Source organism: Podarcis filfolensis, assembly GCF_964270895.1.
Source record: "Podarcis filfolensis genome assembly, chromosome: 4".
Lineage (NCBI taxonomy): Eukaryota > Metazoa > Chordata > Lepidosauria > Squamata > Lacertidae > Podarcis > Podarcis filfolensis.
The window spans coordinates 33,538,777-33,566,530 of record NC_139607.1 but is presented as its reverse complement, the minus strand read 5'-3'; the positions used below and the strand labels follow the sequence as shown (position 1 = coordinate 33,566,530).

General features: G+C 42.8%; 2 protein-coding genes across 11 annotated transcripts; one reads left to right on the top strand and one right to left on the bottom strand.

The window, feature by feature from the left end:
• Positions 1-46: 46 nt before the first annotated feature.
• GTPBP6 (GTP binding protein 6 (putative)) lies at positions 47-11,119 on the top strand. Of its 2 annotated transcripts, none has more exons than XM_083610766.1 (10): positions 47-516; positions 1,046-1,183; positions 1,897-1,967; positions 3,076-3,206; positions 4,564-4,634; positions 6,040-6,198; positions 7,099-7,307; positions 8,507-8,655; positions 9,665-9,817; positions 10,470-11,119. In XM_083610766.1, exons 1-10 carry the CDS (start codon positions 165-167, stop codon positions 10,612-10,614), a joined length of 1,578 nt encoding a protein of 525 aa, XP_083466892.1. In that variant the 5' UTR covers positions 47-164; the 3' UTR covers positions 10,615-11,119. The 2 variants fall into 2 exon arrangements, with proteins under 2 accessions (XP_083466892.1, XP_083466893.1); XM_083610767.1 differs by having other exon boundaries at positions 342-554.
• Positions 10,624-24,875, bottom strand: PLCXD1 (phosphatidylinositol specific phospholipase C X domain containing 1). 9 transcript variants are annotated; one of them, XM_083611002.1, is made up of 9 exons: positions 24,645-24,875; positions 23,709-23,808; positions 22,249-22,412; positions 20,466-20,613; positions 19,327-19,463; positions 18,903-19,031; positions 14,691-14,846; positions 13,099-13,282; positions 10,624-12,358 (listed from the first exon to the last, which is right to left on the bottom strand). In XM_083611002.1, the coding sequence occupies exons 4-9, from the start codon at positions 20,578-20,580 to the stop codon at positions 12,123-12,125; spliced, it is 957 nt and encodes a 318-aa protein (XP_083467128.1). In that variant the 5' UTR covers positions 20,581-20,613; positions 22,249-22,412; positions 23,709-23,808; positions 24,645-24,875; the 3' UTR covers positions 10,624-12,122. The 9 variants fall into 9 exon arrangements, with proteins under 9 accessions (XP_083467128.1, XP_083467129.1, XP_083467126.1 ...); XM_083611003.1 differs by lacking the exon at positions 23,709-23,808 and having other exon boundaries at positions 22,249-22,420; XM_083611000.1 differs by lacking the exon at positions 23,709-23,808.
• Between the last annotated feature and the right edge of the window lie 2,879 nt (positions 24,876-27,754).

The window sequence follows — 27,754 nt, the reverse complement described above, 5'->3', positions numbered from 1 at the left end:
CAACTGCTTCTGCTCCGGGTTGGTGTGGGGCGGAGCTAGAGGAGGGGGCTGGGCTTTGCGCCCGGCTCTGTTCCAACCGGTGATGGGACCCGCGGGGCGTGTTTTGGGGGACGGACAAATCGCGACTGGGGGGACTTAATAGGTGTTACACACGCGCGCGCGCCATGGTCCTCGTGAGTCTTCGGTGGCGGCAGCTGCTGCAGAAGTTGCGCGTCGCTATTCCTCTCCCACCGGCTGGGCGTTTAGCGCCCGCTCCGGTCAGGTTTTGGCACGCCACTGGCGCCAGCTACCGGCTCCCGGAGTCTGGCCATGGGCCTGCTAAAGGAAGGAGGGGTTGGGAGGGCAACCGGAGCAGCTGCGGAGCAGGGGGCGACGAGGAGGAAGATGAGGACGGGCTGGACATAGATGAAGATCTGCTGGAACCGAGCCTGCCCACTCTCCCTCTTGACGCCCAGAAAGTGTTTATTGTTCACCCAGCTGTGAAATGGGGGCCAGGCAAGCCGCAGCTAACCACAGGTGTGATGCCAGACGTCAGGCACAGCCACACAAGAAAGGTTGTGTGTCTGCAACGCAGCTGCGCCCAGCTTGTCCTCCTGTGTGTTGTACTCGCACATGGAGTAACGGTGTTGGCACCAGGCATAGAAACCAGCCCAAGCATCACAAGTCAGCTGCCTCTCAGCCTAACCTACCTCTCAGGGGATTAAATGCACACCACCTTGAGCTCCATGGGGGAAAGGGAGGGGTATAGATGCAATTATTGTTAATAATACCATTATGGTGCATTAAACTGAATTTGGGGTGACTTCTGCACGGGTTCATAGGACTTTGAGCACATGTGAAACTGACTTGGAACAGAAACAGACTGGTGTCTCCATCTCTAGACGTGACATTTCCTCTAGCTTGAAGGGGGTTAACATTCCAAGATTTCATTTCGTAGATGTACTTTTCATTATAACTGTGTGTTTATGGATAAACAGATGTTGAAAATGGATGATGTTATGTGACTAGAACTGTATTTGTATCAATTTTCTCTCCCAACTGACAGCTGAACTACAACTAGCTGAGGCTGCTGCTCTCATAAACACCATACAGAACTGGACAGTTGTAGATAAAATAATCCTTTCTACAAAAGTTCCTGACAAGAAATTTATCTTTGGCAAAGGGAATTTTCAGCTTCTGACTGGTAAGACAATACCCGTAGGAAGCTTTGAAGCTTTTTTCTTTTCTCCTTTAATGCTTCACATTATCATTTTCATAAAATGAAACGAAACCCCGTGGTATCTAACCATAAGATTTATCTACTAATTTAAATACTACATGTTCTAAATGGGGGGGGGGGGTTGAATGGCTATAACTTTGAAATATTTCACTGTGACTATTTCAGTGAAATGTTTAGGTTTGCTATAATAAATAATAACAGTTGACTGTACATAATGGACTGGTTCAGTTATAACTCTCTTTAACCTGCAGCTTATTAAACTCTGAGCAAGCTTTCTGCATGTGTACTACCCGCTTACCCCTTCCCCTCATGCACCAGCTGTTGCACTTCTGTTGTTTTCTAATGCACCCAAATTGGGGGAACAGATTAATATCCATATGCATTAATCCAACATCAGATACTGGTAGTAGTTCAAGTATAATGCTATAATCTGGCTATCTGCAAGAGTTAGTCAGATGTTTTCTTAGCAAATGACTGATGCTGAAACTCTTGCCTTACCTGAGGGTGTGAATTGTCCCTAGGAATGTGATTGATGAGTATTTGTAGGACACGGCGGAGGAGGTGGGTGCCTGCCCTGCCAACCCTTGAGAAATGCCTAAAATGCAGGGCTACTATTTCACTTTTTTAAAAAAAGTCAATATGTTACAAAATTATGTATCTCAGTACTTTTCTTTTAGATAAGATTAAAGGACTGTCAAACGTATCATCTGTCTTCGTAAATGTTGAAAGGCTTTCTCCTCTAACAAAGGTAATCCAAAGTTTTATATCTAAGCTAACAAGTCTTCCTTCGTGGTTCTGGAATATTTTTATTATATTGATATAGTGTGAATGTAGCTAAGAATCTGCATAAATCATTGATTTAGTAGTAGTCCAGAAGTCCAGTAGTCGAGAAATAACTCTGATTTTATTCGCTTGCTGTTGAACGGGCTAAGTAAACCTGCATAGGATTGGACTATGACAGAGTATGATGTTTGCTTCGTGGCTAAACATCACTAAATTTTACCTAAATATGGTTCCATATTCCTTTTCATGCATCAGTTTGTAATATACACATGAAAAACTGGTCTAGGCATTCTTTTACTTGTACCTCAAATACTTCCTTGTGATGACATTTCCCCTCTGTAGCATAAATACAGACCACACAATGTTGTAATGCAGTAGTTTACTCAATCCACTCCACTAGGTACCAGCTGCTGGTGGGAGCAGGGAAACTCACAATGCAATAGTGCCCGGTGATATGCTACATATTCACACATGCTACGCCAGAGAAGAGGAAACTCATCATAGGTGGTGACTTGGGTGTAGGTGAAACCATGTCTAGAAAGGCTTATGGAGCATAGAGCCTTCTTCAGAATATATTGCTCCTGTGTTGTCCAGCAAAGGGCCAGGGATACATAGACCTCACTCCCATGCCTTTGCATTAACAACATGACTGTGTGCTGATAGAAACTTTGCACATACAGTTGCATGCACAAAGGCTTCTATGCACTCCAGAAGCCTGTGCAGTTCAGTTTCCAGGTCACATAGAAGCCTTTGCACGTACAGCTGTACGTGTGAAGGGTCTGTTGGTACAGATAGTTGTGTTGTTTGCATGAAGTCTATGGGATGAGGCTACTTGGTCCATCCCCATTCCAGGAGTGACATCTTCTACATCAGAGGGCTATAAATATGCAGAAAATGAAGCACGAGTTTTTGCTTTTGCCTCTTTCAGTAGCGTGAGCTGTTCTGATAGGTTTTACAATCAAGTCCTTAAAGCCATTAGATGCTAATTTTACAGCAGTACATTGTTAAAATTCTGAATTCCATCAAATTCACAGGCAATATAAAAACCTTCAGTTTATTTTATCTTTTAAAAGAAAGAACTTGAAGAAGCCTGGCAAGTGAAAGTCTTTGACAGATACACAATCGTCCTTCATATTTTCCGCTGCAATGCTCGAACAAAAGAGGCAAAGCTCCAGATAGCATTGGCTGAAATCCCACTTCTAAGGTACTTAAAGCAATGCACATTTCATGTTAGTATCTGAATAGAAAGCAGAAACGCTTTCAGATAATAACTCAAAATTGACTTGCCTGTTGTGTAATATACTGATAGATGTAACTACATCTATTGTAACTACATTACAAAGCTTAGATCAGTCTTTCCCAACCTGGTGCCCTCCGGATGTTTGGAACTACAATTCCCATCAGCTACAACAGACCATGTTGGCTGAAGCTGATAGGAGTTGTAGTCTGAAATATCAATAGAACACCAAACTGGGGAAGACTGGTTTGTATGTTTTATTTGAAAAAAATTATAAAATATAACATGGCAGCTTACAACTTATAAAAGCAGCTTTAGATCAAGTTAAGTTTTTTAAATCTATTTTGCAGTTACCTTTTTTTGTTAAAAGATATATACATGGATTTTTTTATCATTACAGTTTTTATGAGTGCTTATTCATCACTTTCATCTCCTTTCAGGGCTGTGTATGTAGTTTTCAGAAGTTCTGATAGACCCTTAACATACTTTTTTATGTGTGAAAGCACCATCGGTTTAAAAGTCCAGCATAGTACCATAAAACAGATTTCTTTGCCAATGAAAGTATTATGTTTAAACGATCAGAAAGAATCTGATCTTAGCTAATGTTAATTATGTGTAAGGTTACAGTCATAGCTGTCAACGTTTCCCTTTTTTAAAGGGAAATTTCCTTATTCTGAATAGGATTCCTCACAAGAAAAGGGAAAAGTTGACAGCTATGGTTACAGTCCTATGCCAACTTAGCAAGTGCTGTCAAACTCAGTGGGGTTTAACTTCTGGCTAGGCATGTATAGGCTTGTGCTTTAGGTCTCATTAAAAGCAATGGTATTTACTTTAACTGCAACTTCTTTCATAGGGACGCGGGTGGCGCTGTGGGTAAAACCTCAGCACCTAGGACTTGCCGATCGCATGGTCGGTGGTTCGAATCCCCGCGGCGGGGTGCGCTCCCATCGTCCGGTCCCAGCGCCTGCCAACCTAGCAGTTCGAAAGCACCCCCAGGTGCAAGTAGATAAATAGGGACCGCTTACCAGCAGGAAGGTAAACGGCATTCTGTGAGCTGCGCTGGCTTGCCAGATGCAGCTTCGTCACGCTGGCCACGTGACCTGGAAGTGTCTGCGGACAGCGCTGGCTCCTGGCCTATAGAGTGAGATGAGTGCACAACCCTAGAGTCTGTCAAGACTGGCCCGTACGGGCAGGGGTACCTTTACCTTTACCTAACTTCTTTCATTGGTTTCAACTAATTTTATCTGAGTTGCATCCATTGTAACTTAACTGTCAATAGACTTTTATGGCCATTGAAAGGCATATTAATTTTTTTATCCCTCAGGACCAATGTAAGAAATGATGTCAATCGGTTGGATCAGCAGAGAGGTGGCTCAAGATACATTATGGGTTCAGGTAGGCTGCATTTATTGTGGAAATCAATAGTAAAAAAACTCCATCACTATTGCAATCAAGGGCTTTGCTGCAAACACTGATTACCACCCACAAGCAGTTTGTCTTTATGGAACTGTTCTTGTAGTGATTCCTTTAGAGCCATGCATATGAAACATGTTTGCTTAGACTTGGTTCTGTGGATTCTCCCAGAAAATCTGTGGCCTGGTTAGCACGTAATGCTAATCTAAACCATAGCTAAGCATGAATTGCTGCTGCCTTGCTCTTCCTCCCGATTCTGCTGTTGCCATGCTACCTGAAGATAAGCTGTGGTTTGGTTTTGCGTTGCATCCAAATCCAACTCATGGTTTGTCTCCCGACAAAGCATGAGCTAAAGTCAAGCTTTTTTTCTTGGCTTACCCGTGGGTTCAGACATAATGTCAAGCCAAAACCATGGCTTAGCTCCAGGTAGCAGGACAGTAGCTGGACGAATGATGCAAGACTGATGTCTGCTCTGAATACCCACATACTTGCCTACTCATGATTTGGCTTAGTGTTATGTGAGAACTGGGGTAAGAATAAAAGCGAGTCTGGCATCCTTTTTACAGATCTTTCCTGGAAAAGGCATGCCTGTGCTAGTATGTTCAAGGTTAAAGACTATTCTAGCTGCAATAGGCAGGTGTGGCAGTCATGTTCAGTGTTCTATACATCTAAGCAATACAGTGGTACCTTGGGTTACAAACACTTCGGGTTACAGACTCTGCTAACACGGAAGTAGTACCTCTGGTTAAGAACTTTACCTCAGGATGAGAACAGAAATCGTGCGGTGGCAGCAGGAGGCCCCATTAGCTAAAGTGGTACCTCAGGTTAAGAACAGAACTCCGGAACAAATTAAGTTCATAACCAGTTACCACTGTATACACACTTTTTATTGTGTTCCACCAACTGCTGAATCCTTCATATCCCTTCCAAAATTTTATTTTCATGTACAGTGGTACCTCCGGTTGTGAACAGGATCCATTCCGGAGGTCCGGCCGTATCCCAAAGTTTTCTCAGAAGGAGAGACCTCTTCTGCACATGTGCGTGCGGCAGTAGACCACTTCTGCGTATGCACAAGTGGTGAAACACTTCCAGGTTTGCCGCTTTCGCAACCCGAAGTTTACATTACCCGAGGGTAATGTAACCCGAGGTTCCAGTGTATATTAAAATTCTTTCTTTTATATTATCACTACCGATGATGGAAACTGTTACATTTTAACAAAAATGATACATGATTTTTCAGATTGTTTCCAGCTTTTATTTTTACTGTTGTGTGATTATTATTTTTTTAAAATAATAATTGTGCAAAGACTTAATCTTTGGTGTCGCCCTTGTTTCCCTCATGTGTTCCAAATGGTTGGTTTTTGCTTTGCTGCTGCTTGCCTTTCAGGTGAAACGTTCATGGAAGTACAACTTCGCCTCTTAAAAGAAAAGGAACTAAAAATTCGAAAAGCGCTAGAGAAGCTTAGAAGAAAAAGGCGCTTACTCAGAAGTCAAAGAAGAAAGTCAGAGTTTCCTACTATTTCAGTAATGGGCTACACTAATTGTGGTAGGGAACAGCACCACAAATGCTTATGTTGCTAGTATTTAATTGCCGGAAATTCATGTAAATGTGAAGAGAGCTTTGTGTAAGGAAGTTTTAATTCTTGGACTGTAACATGTATGCATGCCAGTTCTTCCCGAGAAAACAAAGTGCTTTTTTGTTACTTAGTAGGGTCTCCCGCATATCTAAAATCCTTGATAAATGATAGTGCCTAAGCCTCTTTGCAAAGTTTTCACATTCTGCATTTGCCATGTGTGGAAGGGGATTCCTGAATACCCACCTGTGTTTATTGTGTAGTAGTATTTCAAAAAATAACTTACAGGGAGTACCAGATTCCACCACAAGATAGGTGGAGCCTGATATGTAGGAGAAAAAGAATTGAAAACTGCAGAGATTTCAAGGACAGCTAGAAAATAAGAAGCAGCAAAAGTGCACTAAAGGGGAGGGGGAAATACAAGCTGTTTAGGACCTCGGGGTTTCCTGTTACTGGTTTTGAAACAACCCTCTCATCAATCACAGCTCTGATTTCACTCCTTGGCTACAAATGCTGACAGGTAGAAGCAGTCAGGCTGGCTCATTTCACAGAAGGGTGCTGCACACTTAGCTCCATAACTGTCTTTTGGGAAGGGAAGGGAAGGGAAGGAACTTGGATCCTGGGACCCCCTACCAGTCACAGAAAGATTCACAGGCACACTTCCTTCTGTTCAAATGAAACCTGATGGATCATGATCTCCTGAACACCTGTCCGTAACACACTGATGTGCACCGGCATATGGATTATAAAATAGTATTGACATGGTTGCTGGTTTTGTGCTTCTATAAATGACAAGTCTCCATCCCATTAACTCCCCCCCCCCCTTTTATAATTGTGCCTGGTTCAGCTTTTCCTTCCTTGATTTCTGTTAGGTAAAACCACTCTAATCAAGGCCCTTACTGGGGATTCAGCACTGCAGCCTCAAGATCAGCTCTTCGCAACATTGGACATTACAGCCCATGCTGGCCTCCTGCCATCATGTCTGACTGTCCTGTATGTTGACACGATTGGATTTCTGTCTCAGCTGCCCCATGACCTCGTGGAATCGTTTTCAGCTACATTAGAAGATGTAGCCTGCTCAGTAAGTACAACCACCACCGTTCAACAGACATGGAGCCTAAAAACCAATTTGGGAGAAATTATTCTTTAGGTGGGTGCAAATACTGGTCCCCTGGATGCTAGGCACTTGTTTCTGAGGAATTTATAGGCTTCTGTTTAACTAACCTACAGGAAGAGTTGAAGACTGCAACATACTGCGCTCAATTTGTATTGGACATTGTCATAAGTGGGGACGCGGGTGGCACTGTGGTCTAAACCACTAAGCCTAGGGCTTGCCGATCAGAAGGTCGGCAGTTCGAATCTCCACGAGGGGGTGAGCTTCCGTTGCTCAGTCCCAGCTCCTGCCAACCTAGCAGTTCAAAAGCAAGTCAAAGTGCAAGTAGATAAATAGGTACTGCTCCGGCAGAAAGGTAAACGGTGTTTCTGTGCGCTACTCTGGTTTCGCCAGAAGCGGCTTAGTCATGCTGGCCACATGACCCGGGGAGGACGGGGGACTGTCTGCAGACAAACGTCAGCTCCCTTGGCCAGTAAAGCAAGATGAACGCCGCAACCCCAGTGTCGTTCACGACTGGACTTAACTGTCAGGGGTCCTTTACCTTTATTGTCATAAGTGAGAACTTTAGATACAAATTTTTTAATCTGTTTAGCAAGATATCATACCTATGGGGTGCAACTCACCCTGCCCCCGTAATAGTTCTTACATTAATTTCCAAAAACAACCTAGATATGCTGAATTGCTTGCTAACTTCAGCCTTCTTAGGTCTTTCTCAGAAATATGTTTATTTTAAGCCCTCATTTGTGTCACATATCTTAAATACTACAGAGTGATGCAAGAGTATTTGACAAAAGGAGCTTTACATGGGTGTGGTTTTGGTTCAGTTTTATCTGGTTGGAGGCATCCGTTTAGCTTTTTCAAAAGTTTCTTTTTCCTGGTCTATTTTTCCTCTGTTGTCCCAAGGACTTCCACCTCTAGCCTTAGGAGTAGGTCGAATTGCTTAGGGTCTATAGTTAATGTTAATATATGGTAGAGATGAAAGCAATTTCTACTTCTTAGGAAAGTAAACAGGCACTCTAGAAATTAGCCAAATAATACTTCACCTGGAGTTCAGTTTTGTACCTCATCAAATAGCAGTATGAAACACTAGCCTTCTCTCTTACAACTCTCTTTTAAAAGTCAAATAACTCAGCACCTTTTGGGGCATGCATATTATTTGTTACTAGGATTTAATCGTACACGTGCGGGATGTTAGCCATCCGGAAAGCAACCTCCAGAAGGAAAGCGTGCTATCGGTTCTCAGGAAACTTAATCTTCCCAGCCACCTACTGGAGTCAATTATTGAAGTTCACAATAAAGTGGATTTGATAAATAGGTAAGAGGTAACAGAATGTTATCGTCTATATCTCCCGGCTATCTCAGTTCTTAATCAAGTTAAACTAGAGTATTGCAATGAGCTGCAATGTGCCAGATTCATTTTCTGCATTGCTGGCAAAATGCCACGGCCCTGTCTACCTGGACAAGAGCCAAAAATCAGTGGGTGGAATCCCTGGCGCTCATGGAAGGGCTTTTGATCCATCAGACACCTCCACACTGGTCTGGAAAATTCTTCCACTCTCTGGAGGGCTACAGGGGTTAGCAGACGCTTCTGCCGAGTCAAAAGGCCTTCCATGAATGCAAGGTGGATGGTTGGATTCCACCCAGCATGGCCAAAAATTGAGACATTTTCTCTAACTCACAATGCCAAATGACTGCTAGGTGGAATCCAGCGCACAACAGTTTGTGTTTTATTTATTTCCTCAGTTTTAAACGTTATTTAAATATAAATTATGTTGTGTCCTTTAAACTGGATTGACTGGTTTATGAGTTTCTTAGAAATAAACCATTTAATATTTACAACCCTCAAAAGAGCTGCTTGCTTTTAATGAGGCTCAGAAACATGCAACAATTTGGGAATTGAAAAGTTGCACTTACAGAAGACCACAATGAAGAAAAAATTAATTTGTACTACATTTACAGTGAAGACAGACGTAGCACCTGAGCTATGTGATTGGTTTAAGAGCAAAAGAACCTTGCATTTACTTCAATATTTTTGATACTAGATAGTGGTAGGAACCAGAGTCAACCACATGCCTGATCAAGTTTGATTTTATACCTGAATTTTACCATTCTTCTGATCCTGATACTCTTGAATTTTCCCCAAACAAAATGATCTTGGAGCTTAATTCCAGAATGTTCTTCTTACATAGAATGGAATCAAAATATGAGCATCATCTTAAAATGTCTGAAACATTCCTAGGCCCACAGCAACAAAACAAACTGTGTATCAACTATATTGTTTCCTGCTGCCAAGACCTGACTTTCTGACCTCTGCTTTCTTCGAGGTATCATCCGGCTGAGCCAGATGCAATGGCAGTTTCTGCTCTCCTCGGGCATGGTTTAGAAGAATTAAAAAAGGAAATAGACAGCAGAGTTTTGAAAGTAACTGGGAAAAACATTATGACAATTAAAATCGATCTATCTGGACCTCAGCTCAGGTAAGGCTACTTACTGGTTACGGGGCGTTTGTTGTAGAGCAAATTTGTATTGAGGATCTTTTTCATCAAACGCAGATAGCTTTTAGGTCTTTCGCACAGCAAAGTTTTAGCCATCTTTAAAAAATAGCTTCATTTTCCTTGCCAAACCCACAGCTTGCCCGTGTTCTGCTGGTTCTGTTGTAACAGCTAAAGCTGAAAGGATTCCCTTCTTGCTGTGTTAGTTAGCTTTCTTGACCTTGAGTCTGGTGAAATATGTCCTTGGGTGCCAGCAGGCCAGTAACTTGTAATCATGCACACAACACATCACCAATGTTTCCCATTGATTGTCTAGGCTGCAGTCACAGGACTGCTTTGTTTCAATGTAGAAGGGAGCTAAGGAGTTCTTATTCTTCATATTGGTTTAGGGAGCCCCCAGCCCTACCCTACCTCCTTCCTGTGCCCACCTCACGTGAAGTATTTACGAGTATTGTGCAAAGTGAACTGCAATCCTGATTTGGAGCATTTGCTCAGACCAGGGAACTGCTTATTAATCTGAGCATGCAAGGGTAGGAGTGAGTGCATAAGCACACAGTGTTCCTAATACTCCAGAGATTGGTTTTTGTCTGCATACAGCCAATGTCTATAAGGGACTCACTGTTTTCTGCCTTTCTAGTTGGCTCTACAAAGAAGCGACAGTGCAAGATGTGGATGTTGTTCCTGAAGATGGTACAGCCAACGTGAAGGTGATCATAAACAATTCCACTTTGGGCAAATACAAAAGACTGTTTCCTCGATCAAGTTATTCCTCTTGCAGTTAACAAGATAAATTATCTTTGCAGAGAATCTCTGTTTAATAGGTATTACAGAGCTGTTAAACACACACACACACAGAGAGAGAGAGAGCTTTGCTAGAATATAGAGCTTCATCCTGTTTGCTTCAGACAGACCAGGAACTGTTTGCCTTGAATTGCTGAAGAAGCGTATTTGTGAAAATGTCATGAGACAGTTGCAACACTTTCGGTTTATGGAGAATTGCATAAAACCACCCATTCTTGGCAAAGTGGCAGATCGATTCAACTGCTTATATGCAGGGTTTGTTATCAGTCAGAAAGCTAATTTTTAATCAAAGTGAATGTTGTTTTATCAGAAAAGTTGCCGTGATTTTCCAGACTGCTAATGCTGCTCTAACTTCTGTGTTACAATTCCTGGCACTTTGTTAAAAAGTACTTACTTATTTGGAGAAGAAAAGTCCTAAAGTTTTATATTACAGGCCTGGGCTCCCCTCCTTGAACAAAAATAAATATTTAATGCCTTGAGGGGAAACTTGATTGTAGCTCTATTTTTTCCAATGTACACTTAGAACTGTTAACACTGACTAGGGATTCTGAAATACATTGGGTCAGCCTTTCTGCTGCTGTTCCTTATACCCTTCATAGAAGTAGATTAGCTTTTTCTGTAACGCTGCTACATAGTGGTTGAAGTCCAGTGCTCTTATTTATTCAGTATGAGTGCCTAAGGTTTGCTTTTGGAACAAATATTCCCCTTCCTGTTGCCTACCGTGGTAAACATGATGCTCTAGCTAAACATTTTGTTCCTTGTTGTTGTTTAGTTGTGTCCGACTCTTCGTGACCCCATGGACCAGAGCACGCCAGGCACTCCTGTCTTCCTAGTGTTCCTAGTGGTTCCTAAACCATGAACTTCAATCACATTCCTTATTTTTCCATAAGTAAGCCTTGATGAATTTGGTAACCCTGCAGAATTTTACAGACTTAGTGTAGCTGAGCACGCAATCAAGAGTCGCTGTCTCACTTAGCATGCAGCCTTTTGGGAACTTGATACAGCTTGGCTTTCGAACCAAGAAGAAAAGCTGTGCACGTCTTTTAAAAGCTTTCAAGATGAGCCAATTCCTTAACTGTGGGAGCCTGCATTCCTGGTTTTCCATTTTTGTATCACCCATATTCTCCCAGATCACAACAGCATAGAATGCTGCTCTGCCTGTGGTTGCCGGATGCCTGTCCCAAACACTCAATGTTTCACAGTAATATATCCCCCTGGTAGATGGAATGCACAGATCTTTTAGAGCAGGGCTTTAGGAGATTGTATATTAGTATAGTGCAATTACGGCACTAAATGCTTCCCAGAAAAACTGGGTCTTTTCATAGAAATTTCCATGAAGCCACCTTCGGTTTATCCATATCCTAGCTGCAAGCAAAATCTTCAGAACATTCCTATGAGGTAGGTGGGTTATTTATGGTTTTTGTTTCTTCTTTCTTTTTTTGAGATAGCATGCTAGGAGTTAACCCAAGCATGCATCCAAGCTGCAATGCTATTTTAAAAATTTTCTATTAAGGCCTATCACGTTTTCCACAAAGTTATTTTTTTCTATGAAGTCTCCAGCAATTATGTTGATACAGTCTTTCTTGGATCCAGGGCGCTGTTTTTTAACCCACTGATTTAGGAATGGAAGGGCAGGAAGAGTCATTTTCTTAACAGATCCACGTAGATGTGCGAGAATATAACCTAAATCTCCAGTGAGGTTGATTCCTGCAACAAATAATCCCGCTGTAGGGAAAAAAGAAAAAAGAGAATTGCTAGCTGAAATTCCTGTGATTTTATTCCCTTTTGGTTATGTGTTTTCTGCACCAGCATAGAGTGTCGTTATTTATTTAAGCAAGGAAGAGCAGACTTGCTCCCTTTCTACCACTATGTTGGTTCTGCTGCATTCACAAACCACAGAGAGCAAGCCAGGTATTACTTTTGCCATTTATTTATCCATCTAGTAGACCACCCCATTGACCACATATCTGCGTAGTTCACAAAATTTAGAGGATTGTTTTACTGTATCTGATGAAAAGCAAAACAAAACCCTCAATATAAAATCCACATAAAACCAACACAAGGAGCATAAAATCATTCTAAAAGGCCACCCAGCTAAAAAGAGATTAGCTCCATGGACTAAAACACAAATTTAAAAGGTATGGGGATGTGCCCTACAGTGCAGCTGAGTACAGACTATGGCTCTTAACTCAGCAGTTGATCTTCATTTTTTTCTAGATTTTTTCTAGATTTTCATTTCAAGTACCAGAGATGGGCACTTAAGAGCAGAACTGACATGGGTGAGCACATCTTGCTTCTCAGAAGAGAAAATCAAGTTGCCTGCCGACGAGCAATTCTGCTCAGTTGTAAGCTACCCTTTCTCCTGGACCCAAGCACTCTGCCTCCTGTCTGCAGAATTTGGATTCCAACTAACTCCCATCAGCCCCAGCCAGCTGGCCATTTGGGAATCAAAATGCAGCAATTACCTGGGCGACCATTCTTTTTCCTCATCTCCATGTAACGGATAAGCTCTGCCGCTGTTGTTTTATTTCCCCACCAGTAGGGAATCGCAGGCCACAACTCACAGTGCTTTGTCACTTGTCCTGGATCATCATAGGACACAATAACCTGGTAACCAGAGGACCACATGCTCCGTAGGGTCGGAGTGACCTGAAAGATAAGGGAAGTCAACATACTGAATTCATGTTGCTCAACAGGAAGGATGAGGCTCAAGTTCAAGGCAGCTCTGTGGAACCTCAAGTTCCAAGTCATACTTCCTATAGTTCCCTAATTGTATAGCAAAACATATGACAGTAAGACGGTTGCAAGAGGATAAGGCCACTGAATTCATGGAGACTCTTCCTCCACCCCCTTCCATGGACTATGTACTTTTAATATAACCATTGCTAGTTTGATGCCCATCCACTAGCTTAGGACTGGGGTCTATTCAAAAACCAAAGGACCTTTCTTTCCTACGTAAGTACATTTTTTAAAAAAATCACAGCACAATTCACTATACAGAAGCTAACTCCTAGGGACTGAGGTCCCTTCAGCACCCTCCACCCCAATAAAATATTCGAAGGGGGGTCCAAAGTTAATGGGCACTGGTATGCAAATAGTGTAAATGTGCTGCATTATGTGATCAATTATGTAGGGCAGGGCTTATCTGCCTCTTCCCCCGCCCCCATATTTTATTCAAGTTGGCACCCCCAATTCATTATCCATACACCCATGTGGAGCAGGCTACAGAATTGTCTGTGGTACTGCCTGCGAGTAAATCCCATTGCTATCAATGGAGCAACTATTCAGTGATATGTTTTACATTTGACCAGACACTGAACACCCCCACCAAACCTGGAAAAAGCTTACTTCAGCCAGGAGAGGATTGATGCTCATTTTGGGAGGGTAGATTAGGCCTTGTATCCAGTGTTTTACTCGCAGGCTCATTGAAATTAAGCCACATGACAAAATTAGGTCCATCACTTTCAATGGGTCTATGCAGGGTAGAACTTAATTAGATGCAACCATGTAAGCTGCCATTATTGTTTAGCAGCTTCTTTCTTTTTTTAATGTAGCATACCTTTAAGGAATTAACTACGTCAACATGTTTACATCCCGAAACATTTAACATCTTAGTAATGTCAGTAATAGCAAAGCATAATTTAATTTGTGCTAAAGTTGCACTCTGGAATCTGTTTTCAAAAATGTTAGCAGACAAAGAGTCGTGGAAAAATGTTAGCAGACAAAGAGTTCCTTTCCATTTTAACTAGCTTCAGTCTGTATCCACCAACTGGATAGTGCGCCTCAAGTCTCAACACTACTACTTCTTTTTTCATTTTAAGAAATTAAACACTAAACTATTCCCATTGAATCACAGTGAATCTTTTGAAATCCTATTGACCAAAAAGGATGTGGGTATTGATGTTAATATGTACAGAATCTCATTCAATTAGAGCATAGTTCGAGGATATATACATGAGCAATCCTATTTATTTCAGTGTATCATCCTGAACAGGCCAGTGTGAATAAGGCTTCTACAATCTTGAAACTTCACAACCAAACATTCCAAGCAACTTACATTTCTAGGACACAGTTTGCCACTGAAGATCTCCTTTGTGCGGGAGACCAAATGGCGGTGATGGTCCTCATCTAATCCATCAAAATTTCTGAAAGCTAGAACGACAACCTCCCAGGGGTGGTTTCTTAACCATCGTAAAATATCCCACAGGACATCCTGCAAAAGCCAACACAAAACAAGTAAAATAAATAGCTGCTAAGTGCTACGAGGAAACTGAAACAAACAGCAACCTGTAATTGATGAATTTCGCAAGTGACACTAAGTTGCATACTACAGATACAGTGATGTTAATTGTGCAGGATTGGAATTTTTTTTACACATTTCCTGTTTGACATATGTTAGCTAACGCAAGCTGAGTATATTATCTACAGTATGCAGGGATGTGGGTTTGCCGATCAGAAGGTTGGCGGTTTGAATCCACGTGACGGGTTTGAGCTCCTGTTGCTCTGTCCCAGCTTCTGCCAACCTAGCAGTTCGAAAGTATACCAGCGCAAGTAGATAAATAGGCACCACTGTGGTGGGAAGGTAGACGGCATTTCCATCCGCTCTGACTTCTGCTACAATGTTCCATTGTGCCATAAGCGGATTAGTCATGCTGGCTACATGACCTTGAAAGCTGTCTGTGGACAAACGCTGGCTCCCTCGGCCTGTAAAGCAAGATGAGCACTGCACCCCATAGTCGCCTTTGACAGGACTTAACTGCCCAGGGGTCCTTTACCTTTACCTTGTCTACAGTAGAGACAGCTAAAAAAAAACACAACCACTTGATGTAATTGCAACTATAGAATAATCTTGACTAAATTGTGGGATCTTGAAAATCTCGACTTTAATTTTCAAGTCTAAGTGGCACGTAACCTGTCCTTATGACACAGCAGAGTATTTCTGCCCTGTTTGCATTACTGTCTGACAGGAAGAGTTGTTCAACAGTGGAACAGACTCCCACGAGAGGTGGAGGTTTTTAAGCAGAGTTTGGATGGCCACCTGTCATGTATGATTAAGTTGAAGTTCCTGCATTGCACATGCCAAAAAACAAAACAAAACCACAAACCAAAACAGAAGAGGTATCCTAGCTCAGAAGGCCTTTTGGTTTAAAAGGCTCATATTAACATCTGTTGCATAGTCTCAAATCCTATTGACATCAAATCCATTTGGCACACATAACAGAGCAATCAACTTAGGGGTGGGTTGCTCAATCATTATTTTCCAATAAATATGGCAGTGTTATAATTAGGAACCTAAAGTTAACCACAGATCAAATACAATACAAAAAACCCCCCCAGAACATTCATCACATAGTAGGCAGAATTAATGGGCCATTTGATTTAATAATTTAAAAAAAGGATCTGATTCATTAGATACATAAGGTGTGATCCAAAGATTCTTGAGTGTACCCATCTACAGAGACTTCTTTTTCTCCAGCCTAACTGGGAAGGAAAGTGAGCCACAAAGACAGAAATCAATATGTTTCTCCACTTGCAACTTGCTTTTCCTTCCATGCTGGGCAGCACTTGATCAAAGTGAGCTACAGGATATTCTGGGGAGAGGTGTCAGGACCACACTGGGCAAGGCTGGAGGCTGCATGCCATCCTCAAGCTGTGGTTTTCCCACCTCTCCTCTACATGGAAGGGAAAGGCTGTATGCACCAGAATTCCTTTTCTGTCCATGTGGTGCGCTCCCTGGCTCATTAAAAAAAGAAAGAAAACACAGAGGAAGCCTCTGTGCGTACAGAAATCTCTATAAAGGCCAGTGCACCCAAATATCTAGCAAACACAATTGTCTAGTTCTCACTTAATTGGTAAACCATGTTTTAGCACTACACACCCCAGGAAGTAGCCACAAGTCTTGGCCTCACACATTCTTTGTTTTCCTTCTGGACAGCCAGGAGAAGGAATTTGGACCAGAGATTGCCACATAAAGCAAACTTGTTAGCTTCAGACACTGTGGCTTGAAGTTGGTTTGTTCTAAAATTGACCAGAGTTAGTTTTGAACCACAGTCTGCATATCTATTATTCTTGGAAATCTAGGTACACCAGGATCTCAGTATTTTGAAAAACAATCTGTTCCAACCTCATGGAAACTAGAAGGCCAATAAAAGAGAAGCAGAAGTGTGTTTTAATTCATGCTTTGCAAAGCCAGTCAGGCAATTCTGAGAAGCTGATTCATATTTTGAACACTTAGGGTTAGTAATGTTTGTCTGCTGTAATTGTTGCTTAGCCTGTTGTGGAATCCTAATAATCTTCAAACAGATTAAAATATGCCAGCCAGACATCACAGGGAATTGCTATGTTATACCTGAGTCAACATGGTCATTGCTGAATCTTTAGTAAGTCTAAGTTTTGGGTCTTATTGAAATGGTGGACACCTGAGAAAAAAGCTTTTTGAGAGCTGCGCTTTCTAGCCATAACACATTTGGTTAGGTTAGCTTCATTAAGCTAACAAGTTAGCTGTGCCTTAACTTAAATCCCATTCAGTGGGAGCTAAGCAAAAGTAACTTAGTCTGGATCTATCTTTATGATATTTATAAAGCAGCATAACAGTAGCCAATATACCAGTCAACTGCACCTTCACGGCTACCAAGATTAATTGCAACAGCCCCAATCCAGAAAAAAAGAGACATGCACAAGCAAGATCAAAAACAATGGGGCAAGTTTGTAGATTTTAATGGAAATAAAGCACAGCTGGTTTCTTCTGAACAGGGCCATTGCTACAGCATGAATACAAAATACCCAAGCTGGGTATTGATTGCTCTCTGTCTTTAACATGCCTTCAGTTCTCAAGGCCATCCTGGGCTCCTTTGAGAGGAAGGGAAGGATATAAATTTAATAAAGAATTGTAATCATGCATGTTGGTTTTAAACTTTCATATTGTGGTAAAGTCAACAAGGACCTTGGATTTTTCTAGACAAGCTCCACCGAACAGGATCCATGTAAAACACAGATGTGCTTAAGCAGCGCCCTTTTCATTCCAACAGGACATATGCAGAAGAGCATCCAAATAAGTCCTTAGTTCTATATTTCCACACTACAGACTTGAAGGAGCATCTCCTTGAACTTTGACACTAGAGATCATTTGATACAAAAAAAGGGGGGGGGGGAGAATTAACATCTTTTTTAGGCCATAATGGTATTCAATAACTTCCATTCCAATACAGATCCATTGCACTCTGTAATGAAAATCATGGCATCAGTGACCATGATCTGGACCGTAGGAAGGTAGCGTATTCCCTGCTCACACAAACAGACCTTGGTCTGTAGTGAGCCAGCACCCATACCAAGCCCTGGGAGCACATAAGTGAAGTTTCTGATTCACCTGGTACAGATGTGGTGCTTTCTCTGCCAACAGGACATGGTACAGCCATGGCAACCATGCATACGTATACATGCACACAAAATGCAAATGGCCAGACCAACTAGTCCTCTTAGTATGCATGGGATGTCTAGTGGCAGCACTGTTTGCAGGATCATAGGGGTCAGTACTCTGTGCTGGCTGCAGAATCAGGCAAAATACCTGGCACCTGCCTGATCCAGTACACAGCTTGATAGTTCCAAAAGCCAAAGGTAAAACTGATGGAATTCCTCTTCCGCAAATCGGATACCCACAAGGCTGTTACAGCTGAGACATTGAGGCATACATGCAGCTTTTTCATCTGTACCAGGAAGGGGCTGGTGCATGCCCCATATTACTTAAATAGCAGTTAGATCAGGGCTGGGCAACCTGCAGCCCTCCAAACATTGAGCTACAGCTTCCATCATCCCTGACGAATGGATGAGGTTGATGAGAGTTGGGAGAACAACATCTAGGGGAGTTAGATCATTACAGTGGTACCTCTGGTTGCAAACAGGATCCATTTGCAACCTGAAAAGAACGCAACCCGCGTCTGCGCATGCGCGGGTCGCAATTCACTGCTTCTGCGCATCTGTGATGTCATTTTGCGCATCTGCACATGCGCAAGCGGCAAAACCCGGAAGTAACCCGTTCTGGTACTTCCGGGTCGCCACAGGACGCAACCTGAAAATGCTCAACCTGAAGCAAACGTAACATGAGGTATGACTGTATAAGTAACTACAGTAAGTTGTCCTAAACTCTTTTTTAAATTCTGTTGTGATGTTGTGTTTTAAGTCCTCCCTGGGACCTTAGGGTGAAAGGCAGGTAATAAATCCCATGATAATATGAAATAATAAATACTTCAGTGCTATGAAAGCAAAACTGTACCTCTACAACCACTGTTGTGTACAGCATATGAACAAAGTGCAATTTCATGGAAGGTTCATCAGGCTTGTGAGCAATCCTCAGATCAAAATACCTTATTCCAGCATCCAGTTGCTCTGACAGAGTCAGCACCTGTCAAGTTAAAAACAAAGTGCAAACAAGAAAAATATTGAATTGTCTCAGTAGCACACTTTTTTGACTTTAGATAAAAAATGGTATTCAGAAGACAGTGGATTGTGCTGTTAAGTTGCTTAGCACAAACCTCAACATTTTTAATACATCAGGCACATTTATTCTATTTCTCCTTGCAGTAGCTGTGGGATGGTACATCTCATATGGCCCTTACAGCAGAGTGAGCATGCTAACTGTTGAAAAAGCAAGTTTCAGTAATAAGACATGGGAACCGGAAAGTTTGAGAACTGCTTACCTGTGTTATAGACCACCTCAAAATAATTGGGTGTACTATGCTGTGCATGTGTTTGTCCATAAACTGCAGCAACTTGGACTCATTTATGCTCACTTTTGAGTCCTTATCCAAGCAATAAGTCATAGCATCATGACTTCCTATTGGAATAAAAATGTAAAGTCAATCTACTTCCAATCATTTGACAAATCTTACCTTCTGCACAAAACTTCATCTCTAAAACCATGTGGCTTTACACACAGTTCCTACCCTAAGCACATGATTGCAAAAAGATCTATCAGTGGGGAAAAGCAGGTATCAAATCCCAGCTCAGTGCAAACCCTTTCATCAAGTTTCTTAGAGGGTGAGAGACCAGGTTGAAAAGCAAGATCCACGTGATGTCTGATTCTGAGCCATCACGCAACCTCCCAAGGTTGTTGTTTCTGGAGGACTGGCAAAAAAGGAAAATCATTCCTGGCTAGTGCTTTCCCCTCAGCAAGAAGCTTTAAGTTAGAATTTCCTAATCACCCTCTTGGTACAATTTGGGCAAACTACACATACCCCAAAGGGACGCGAGTGGCACTGTGGGTTAAACCACAGAGCCTAGGACTTGCCGATCAGAAGGTCGGCGGTTCGAATCCCCGCAACGGGGTGAGCTCCCGTTGCTTGGTCCCTGCTCCTGCCAACCTAGCAGTTCGAAAGCATGTCAAAATGCAAGTAGATAAATAGGTACCGCTCTGGCGGGAAGGTAAACGGCGTTTCCGTGCGCTGCTCTGGTTCGCCAGAAGCGGCTTAGTCATGCTGGCCACATGCTGTACGCCGACTCCCTCGGCCAATAAAGCAAGATGAGCGCCGCAACCCCAGAGTCGGCCGCAACTGGACCTAATGATCAGGGGTCCCTTTACCTTTTACACATACCCCAACATTATGGCTTACATCTATTAGATTTTGTCGATGAGATTCGGCATTGGGCCTGCTCCTTGACTGAGTTGTCTGGCACCTAAACATCAGTCAACATGACAGGAAGAAGCTCACTCCAGAACTATTTCCAAAATGTGGTCTACACATGTTGATATTGCATTTGTGGGAGTGCACAGATGCTACAGAGCATAGCCAATCCAAATCTAAGTGTAATAGGATACTGAAAAGCTGGTGCTATTTACCTGGAAGTGACAAATTAGAGAGAGGAATGCCCCAGAGACATTCCGGCAAATTAGACATCCATTGGCCGCCGTCACTGTACAAGTGAACAGATTTCTTTTTTGAACGTCCCTTCATTTCCCCCTTTTGCGTGATGTTCTATAAAAGAAGGTGAACAAAATGAGAAGTTAAGTCTGCTCCGTCGGTACGACCTCCTCATTGCACAGTACAGTTGTGGCACTGATTAAATTCTAACACTTACTAAATTCAGGAATCATAGGTGCCTTGCACCCACAAACTAATAACAACACTTTAAGATAAGAATGTAAGAAGGACTGTGCTGAATCAGAGCAAAGGCTAATTTAGTCAAACTCTGCAGGGACCACAAACGTCATCTAATCCAATCCCCTGCAATGCAGGAATGTTTCGCCTAACGAGGGGTTTGAACCCATAATCCAGAGATTAAGAGTCTCATGTTCTACCGAATGAGCTATCCCTCAGATACTTGCCATCTAAAATACCTGGAGGGTGCTAATGTACTAGACAAAAAATCGCACATCAAGTCTTTGTTCCACCCTTTGTACCTGTCATAAACTGCCCTCCAAGGCAGCCATTTATATTGCACCAGCCTAAGGGCTGTGACAGTGGTTGGAATGACATGCATCAGCACAATTCATCACCGCCTTTTTCTGAGCCATGGCAAATAGGGCAGAACTGGGTAACTGACCTACAGGCACCAGGTCAATTCACCTGTGAGTGGCACTAGTCACCATATGCATCACTGCCCCTAAAGCATATGCATGGGATTAAAACAACCCATCTAAAAGAGGCCTATACCCAATAATAGATTCAGACAATTGGGTTCTTCGCTTAATGTGATGACTTTTGTAGCTGCCTTTGGAATCTAACAGATGATAGTGTCCTAAAGTCAAAATGCATTTGAAAACCTATAAGCATTATGTTGTCCACTACTTCAAAGACCCATTTAGATGACCTGGTTATGTTTGAATCCCAGTACCTAGATACTGCAAAAGTCGGGGGGGGGGGGATATGGTTGTCTGAATTCCATCTTTTTTTCTCCCTTCACTGTGCAGATAAACCAATCAAATTACCTTTTCCTGTCCTGAAAGTGCATATCAATGGTTTTTTATATACTTTCCAAAGAACTGTAAAATCAGTTTTCAGGAATTTGTTTTAAAAGGCATCTACACCTCTTTTTTTACCATGTCTAAAATCCCAACCATTTACACAGGTAACTAGGAAGAACAGTCTGCCATCCACAAACCAAGATCAACAGTGCAATTCTTTGCATGCTTACTCAGAAGTAAGGACCACTGTGTTCAACAGACTCCCAGACAAATTGATATAGGATTGCAATCAAAATTATGTCAAATGGCCGAGGGGGCTGTGGTGGAAAGAAGAATCTTGGTCCAATACCAAAATAGATTTTGAGTAAGTCATTCACGTTTGATATGCTAGAAAATAATATTGATAAAATTAATAGTCTACACCAGTGTTTCCCAAGTTTAGGTCTCCAGCTATTTCCAGACAGTTCACATCATCCCTGACCACTGGTCTTGCTAGCTAGAGATGATGGGAGTTGTAGTCCAAAAGCAGCTGGAGACCCAAGGCTGGGAAACACTGGTCTATACCCATCCCAAATCTGTCAATCTATTTTACTACATGAACTGCAAAAGATGCAGTATGTCAAAAGCTGGAGTCAGGAATAGGTCAGCAATAAAACAACACCACCACCAGTGTCATTGAAGTTAATTCTTTACTCAAAGAAACCAAAACAGTGCATACCTAGTGGTCACAGCAATCCTTCCGAGTAGGTCTTGCCCCAATGAAGCAGTTGTGAGAGCCTTCCCACCACTCTCTAAGGCTCTTCCCCCAGTTTCTTCCCCAGCAGACTGAGGCTTCATAATCTTGTCTCTCACTGCTCCACCCTCTTCATTTCTCTGTGTGTTCTGTGAGACTGGGGTGGGGGGGGAGTTGGTCGCAACAGGAGAGGGAGACCCCCTGGATTCTTCAGCAGCCTGCCTCATCTCCATCTCCTGGCCCTCCTCCTCTCCTGCCTCTGAAGCTGGACTGCTCTCTGCCACAGCCTCTCCCTGCTCACTAAACCCTGTTGCCTCTTCAGCTTCCTCTGACCTCTCACCCGTCATCCCACTACCAGTCCCCTGGCCTCTGAGACCTCTTCCCCAGGGGTTTCCCTTGAGGGTTCCCCAGCTGGTGTCCCCCAACACTCCTCTGCATCCAGCCAGTCCATGATATAGTACAACAAAATCCCAACATAACAACAGATGTCATTTGGGCAAAATTAATCCATGTACACTTTATTCAATAAGAATTAGGAACATCAGGGAGCACAACACAGATTAGACTCTATACAAACACATCCTAATCTGCCCCATATATAGCAGCCAATATTGCCTGACTACAGGAGATCATGACAACCATAACCTGATTTATTTCCTACCAGGCTATTAACCTATTTTTTTTGTACAGTCCCTTCTTCCATTCCTTGTGTATTGTTTCCCTAAGTAGGTCAGTTGTTCCCACACATAAATTACGAATCAGTAATACTAAAGCTTCCACAGCTCAGGCATAATCTCCTAAGGAACCTTATAAGCCAGGTAAAAATGCACAATAATAATAATAATAATAATAATAATAATAATAATAATATAATAATAATAATGTCAGAGCAAACCAACTTTCTCCCTAACAAAAAAAAAGACGTTAGAGCACCATTCATTTTATGGGCATTATTCTCACCATCTCTATTCTAGATCACCCATCTATTCAGGTGATCAATAGTAACAGTATCTGCTAAACCAAACACGTGCCTGTTTAGTGAGAAGATCCTCATGTGCAATAGCAACAGGTTCCTGATGTGTAAAGGAACCTCTAGCTTACGGTCATTATTGCGAGGAATTCCATGTGAGATGCTAACTCATATTCTAATTTGTTATATTTATACATCATACTTCAAGCTATATGACTGTACCATAAAATTGCATAATTACAGTGCATATGTTTGAGAAAAGTTCTAAACAGGTAAGGAGAACCTGTAGCCCTCCAGGTATTATTGGACTTCACTTCCCATCATTCCTAACCGCTGTCCATGCTGGCTGGGGCTGATGGGAGTTGGAGTCCAACAAAATCTGGAGCGCCACCAGTTCCCCATACTTGACCTAAAAACTTGTACGTTCAAGGCTGAACTACATGTTACAATAAATGCATGGTTTCACCAACAGCACCTTCTGTCCTACAGCAAATCCCAGCTTGAGGGACAATTTTAGTTGGATCTGGAGTACAAAGGAAAAGGTTTAATCTTTCCCTCCCTCTGCTCCTCTGTGCCTGCAAGTTAACAAAAAAGAAGCCAGACATATTAAATATGTAACTGCATTTAATGCAACATGTACCGTATTCTGGATCTTTCTGTATTTGTCATGAAGTACACATTCAACTCTTCTATACTGTATTTGCAATCCAATGAATGTACTTATATGATACACATTGCCTCATTTATTCATATTTTGGTCTGATATTTCATATTTTGGTGAAGTATGAACCATCCCTAAGCATTTATTGGAATTTGTGGATGCCGCTTGTTTTGAACACATCAGCAATCCGTAAAACACGAAGTCCACAATTTCACAGTTCTCATCTTGCACTTCTTTTTAGAGTTCAGCAACCCAACTCGGATGAACTGAAAGTAAAAATTCTTATTTAATGCGTTTGTAGATCGTCCTCCCCGCCCCCCATAGTCACCTGGGAAGTTATTTTGCGCAAAATATTTCAACGGGGCATTGGTATTATCTGTAAATAATCCAAGTTCCCTCTCTCTCTCTCTCTCTCTCTCTCACACACACACACACACAGCACCTAGAACGTTATGCTACTATAAAAACTGAATGGGAAAGTCCTATATAACAATGGGGAGGGATGTTTATCAGTTAGACTTTATTACTGCTGTGGTGGCACAGTTAAAAAACCGGTTGCTTAGAGACGCGGGACATGCCCTACATTCAGCTGTGGGAAAATATTTAAGCTGCAGTCCTAGTCACACTTTCGAGAGTAAACAAGGCTGCACAGGATTGTATCGTTGCTCGCGCGCAAAGCGGAGACGGCAGGCATCAAATAATTTTTATTTTTTAAAAAAGAAAAACTGCAAAGAAAAACTGTTAACTTACTTGAGGAAGAATCAGAAAGATCCCGTTCCAGGAAACATTCTTCAAAATCGCCCTGTCGCGTGTCACATTTGGCTTTCCACAGCACGCAATTCCACAGCGTTGGGGTCGCAGCTGCCCGTTCCTCTCAGCAACAGCAGAGCCTAGCTTCGCCTCCTCTCTCAATCCGGGCCCGCTCAGATTCTGGACCCAGCGCGCGCCTTTTCCCAAAAGCCGCTGCACCGGGAAATGAAAACAAACACACGCCGGCCTCGATTTGCATGCAAGCCCCGGGATTGGTCCTTGTCGCCAACGCCCCGCCTCTTGCGTATGGGGGGGGGGCAGCTGAATTTGGGGCGGGACGAGGAGCAGCAAAATCTGAAACGGCAGAATCAGGGCTTTATGAAAGCGCGGAAGCAGAATCGCGGGTGGGTGAGAGAGGCAGAAGAAGCGCCGAGAGACCCTGGGCACACTCCCTTGCAAGGCTTACTTGCGAGTAAATATGGATCGAGCTGCACACCCCACGCGCGATTGAAGAAACACGCGTCGGAGGTGCGGGACTGCGCCCCATCCACGGGGGGTTTCTAACAGGCTGGTTCAGGCTTTCTCAGAACTAAACGCCAGGGTTGGATTAAAGGACCATCGTGGGTCCTCTTCCAAAACTATGGTTCTGTGATTCCAGGATTACTCCTAAAGTACCATGGGCGTAGCCAGGATTTTTGTTGTTGGGGGGGCAGGCTTTTGTTAAGGGAGGCAGAACCTCAGATTTGGATTGATTTTTAATCAAGCAAATACTGTAAATAAAAAGAACGAACTGACCAATGGAGTCGCTTATAGCTCTCTTTCTTTCACACACAGCTTCATTGTGGTCCATAGACCCAAAATACACAGTACAACGATAGTAAATATCAACAGTTATTAAGGTGCAAAATCGGTTCTGACACTCCACAAAACTCCTCTCCCCCCCCAATAAATCCTGGCTACGCCCATGTAGGGTACTCTGCACAACGGACATGTATATATAAATTATATATACGAAAAGGTTTTTAGGGCACGGAAGGTGATAAAATTGCTAGCACCTTTGCAAAGCAAAGTAGCATCTGGTGTGGTTTCAGACTGGATGGGGGAACCGCGTCATGTTGAGATTCCTGCATTGCAGGGGGTTGGACTAGATGACCCTCGGAAGCCTCGGGGTCCCTTCGCTGTATCCTGCAGCATGTTCTTCACACAGCATTAGTGGATTTGTTGGATACTGGGTTTTTTTTGTTGTTGTTCTGTGACACTTTGCCCAACACTGCCACGTTATTGCCGTCTGCATGGCAACCGAAGTGGGACGGAAATAAAATCAGGGTTTCGGTTACAGGGTTTCAACAGGACATTGTGGCATAAGAGCTGGCTGGAGATTAAGCATAAGGCTATCGTATGGTTACTGGCCACAGTGGCTACGTTCTAACCCCACTGTCAGAGGCAATATGCATCTGAATGTCGTTTCCTGGGAATTGCAGGTGGACAGAATATTGTTATACTCAGGTCCTGCTTCCGGGTTTCCCACAGGTATCTCGTTGCCCACTGTGAGTCTAGGATGCTGGGCCAATGGGCTACTGGCCTGATCCAATGCCCTTTTAAAATGTGTTGGGGATTACAGTGGTACCTCAGGTTAAGAACTTAATTTGTTCTGGAGGTCTGTTCTTAACCTGAAACTGTTCTTAACCGGAAGCACCACTTTAGCTAATGGGGCCTCCTGCTGCCTCTGCGCCGCCGCTGCACGATTTCTGTTCTCATCCTGAAGCAAAGTTATTAATTCAAGGTAATATTTCTGGGTTAGCGGAGTCTGTAACCTGAAGTGCCTGTAACCCGAGGTACCACTGTATTGGGTTGTTCTTGCTTTTGTTTTCATTATGCATTTTATGGTTTTATATTGTGTTTTTATCCTGTGAACCTCCCTAAGACCTGCAAGTTTAGGGCAGTATACAAATTTAATAAGTCGTCGTTGTCATCATCGTAATCCAGAAGGCTCTTCTAATATTCTTATGAAGCAATTTGAACACCCCGAAATTTTTGTAGAGACAGACAGTACTGAAAGCAGTGTTGTGTATGACCACCCTCACAGCGTCACGAGCACAATAAAAAAGAGCCCATAGCTGCAGCCTAAAAAAAAGCACTGGAATCTACTGAAATTCCTACGAAAGGTGCTACAGAAGCTCCAGCTCAAAAAGAGCAGGGGTGGAAAGTCTGTTTCAACCTGAGTGCCACATTCCCATCTCGGCAACCTTCAGAGGACCAGATGTTTGTTGGAGATGGGACAAGAGGCAAAAGCGGACCCCCCTGGAATCCAGAATGTGGTATCTGGGGCTCTCCTTGATCTAATAACGTGAACAGATTTACTCACCAGTAGAGCATGCCAGCCTACACCTTGGCACCTGGTGGCTTGGATCAGCAGCTGAATCACAGCCTATGTCTAAATGAAAACCAGGACTCTCATGATTTTAGGCTTATGATGCCGGCTTTTGTTAATGGCCGTGGAAAAGGATTGGTGCTAAAAAATTCAGATTAGCCACGCTGAGAATCACACTAGTTTGTTCATTGTTGTTGTTGTTTACTTGTTTAGTCGTGTCCAACTCTCCGTGACCCCATGGACCAGAGCACGCCAGTCACTTTTGTCTTCCACTGCCTCCCACAGTTTGGTCAGACTCATGTTGGTAGATTTGAGAACACTTTCCAACCATCTCATCCTCTGTCGTCCCCTTCTCCTTGTGCCCTCCATCTTTCCCAACATCAGGGTCTTTTCCAGGGAGTCTTCTCTTCTCATGAGCTGGCCAAAGTAATTCATGTACAGTAATTCAATAACTGGTCCTTGAGAGCAGGTGTTTGTGAAGAGCGGTTTCTAAGAAGTGACTTAAGTCTTGTTGTTCATTCCTGGCTTCCTCAGTCAACTTAGGGTTTCCGGACTGACATCAGTTTTAAGCCTCGGGGCTATAGGAAGCTATTAAATAACAGGAATAGCAGGAAACTAATGCGGAAGCTACTAGCTAGTGGGTACTGATTAAAACAATTGGCTATGGAGTCCTTGCCTGTGAGTCATCCAAATAAGCGTGTCGCAGCACTGCCTCAGCATCTCCTAAGACGACTAAGAT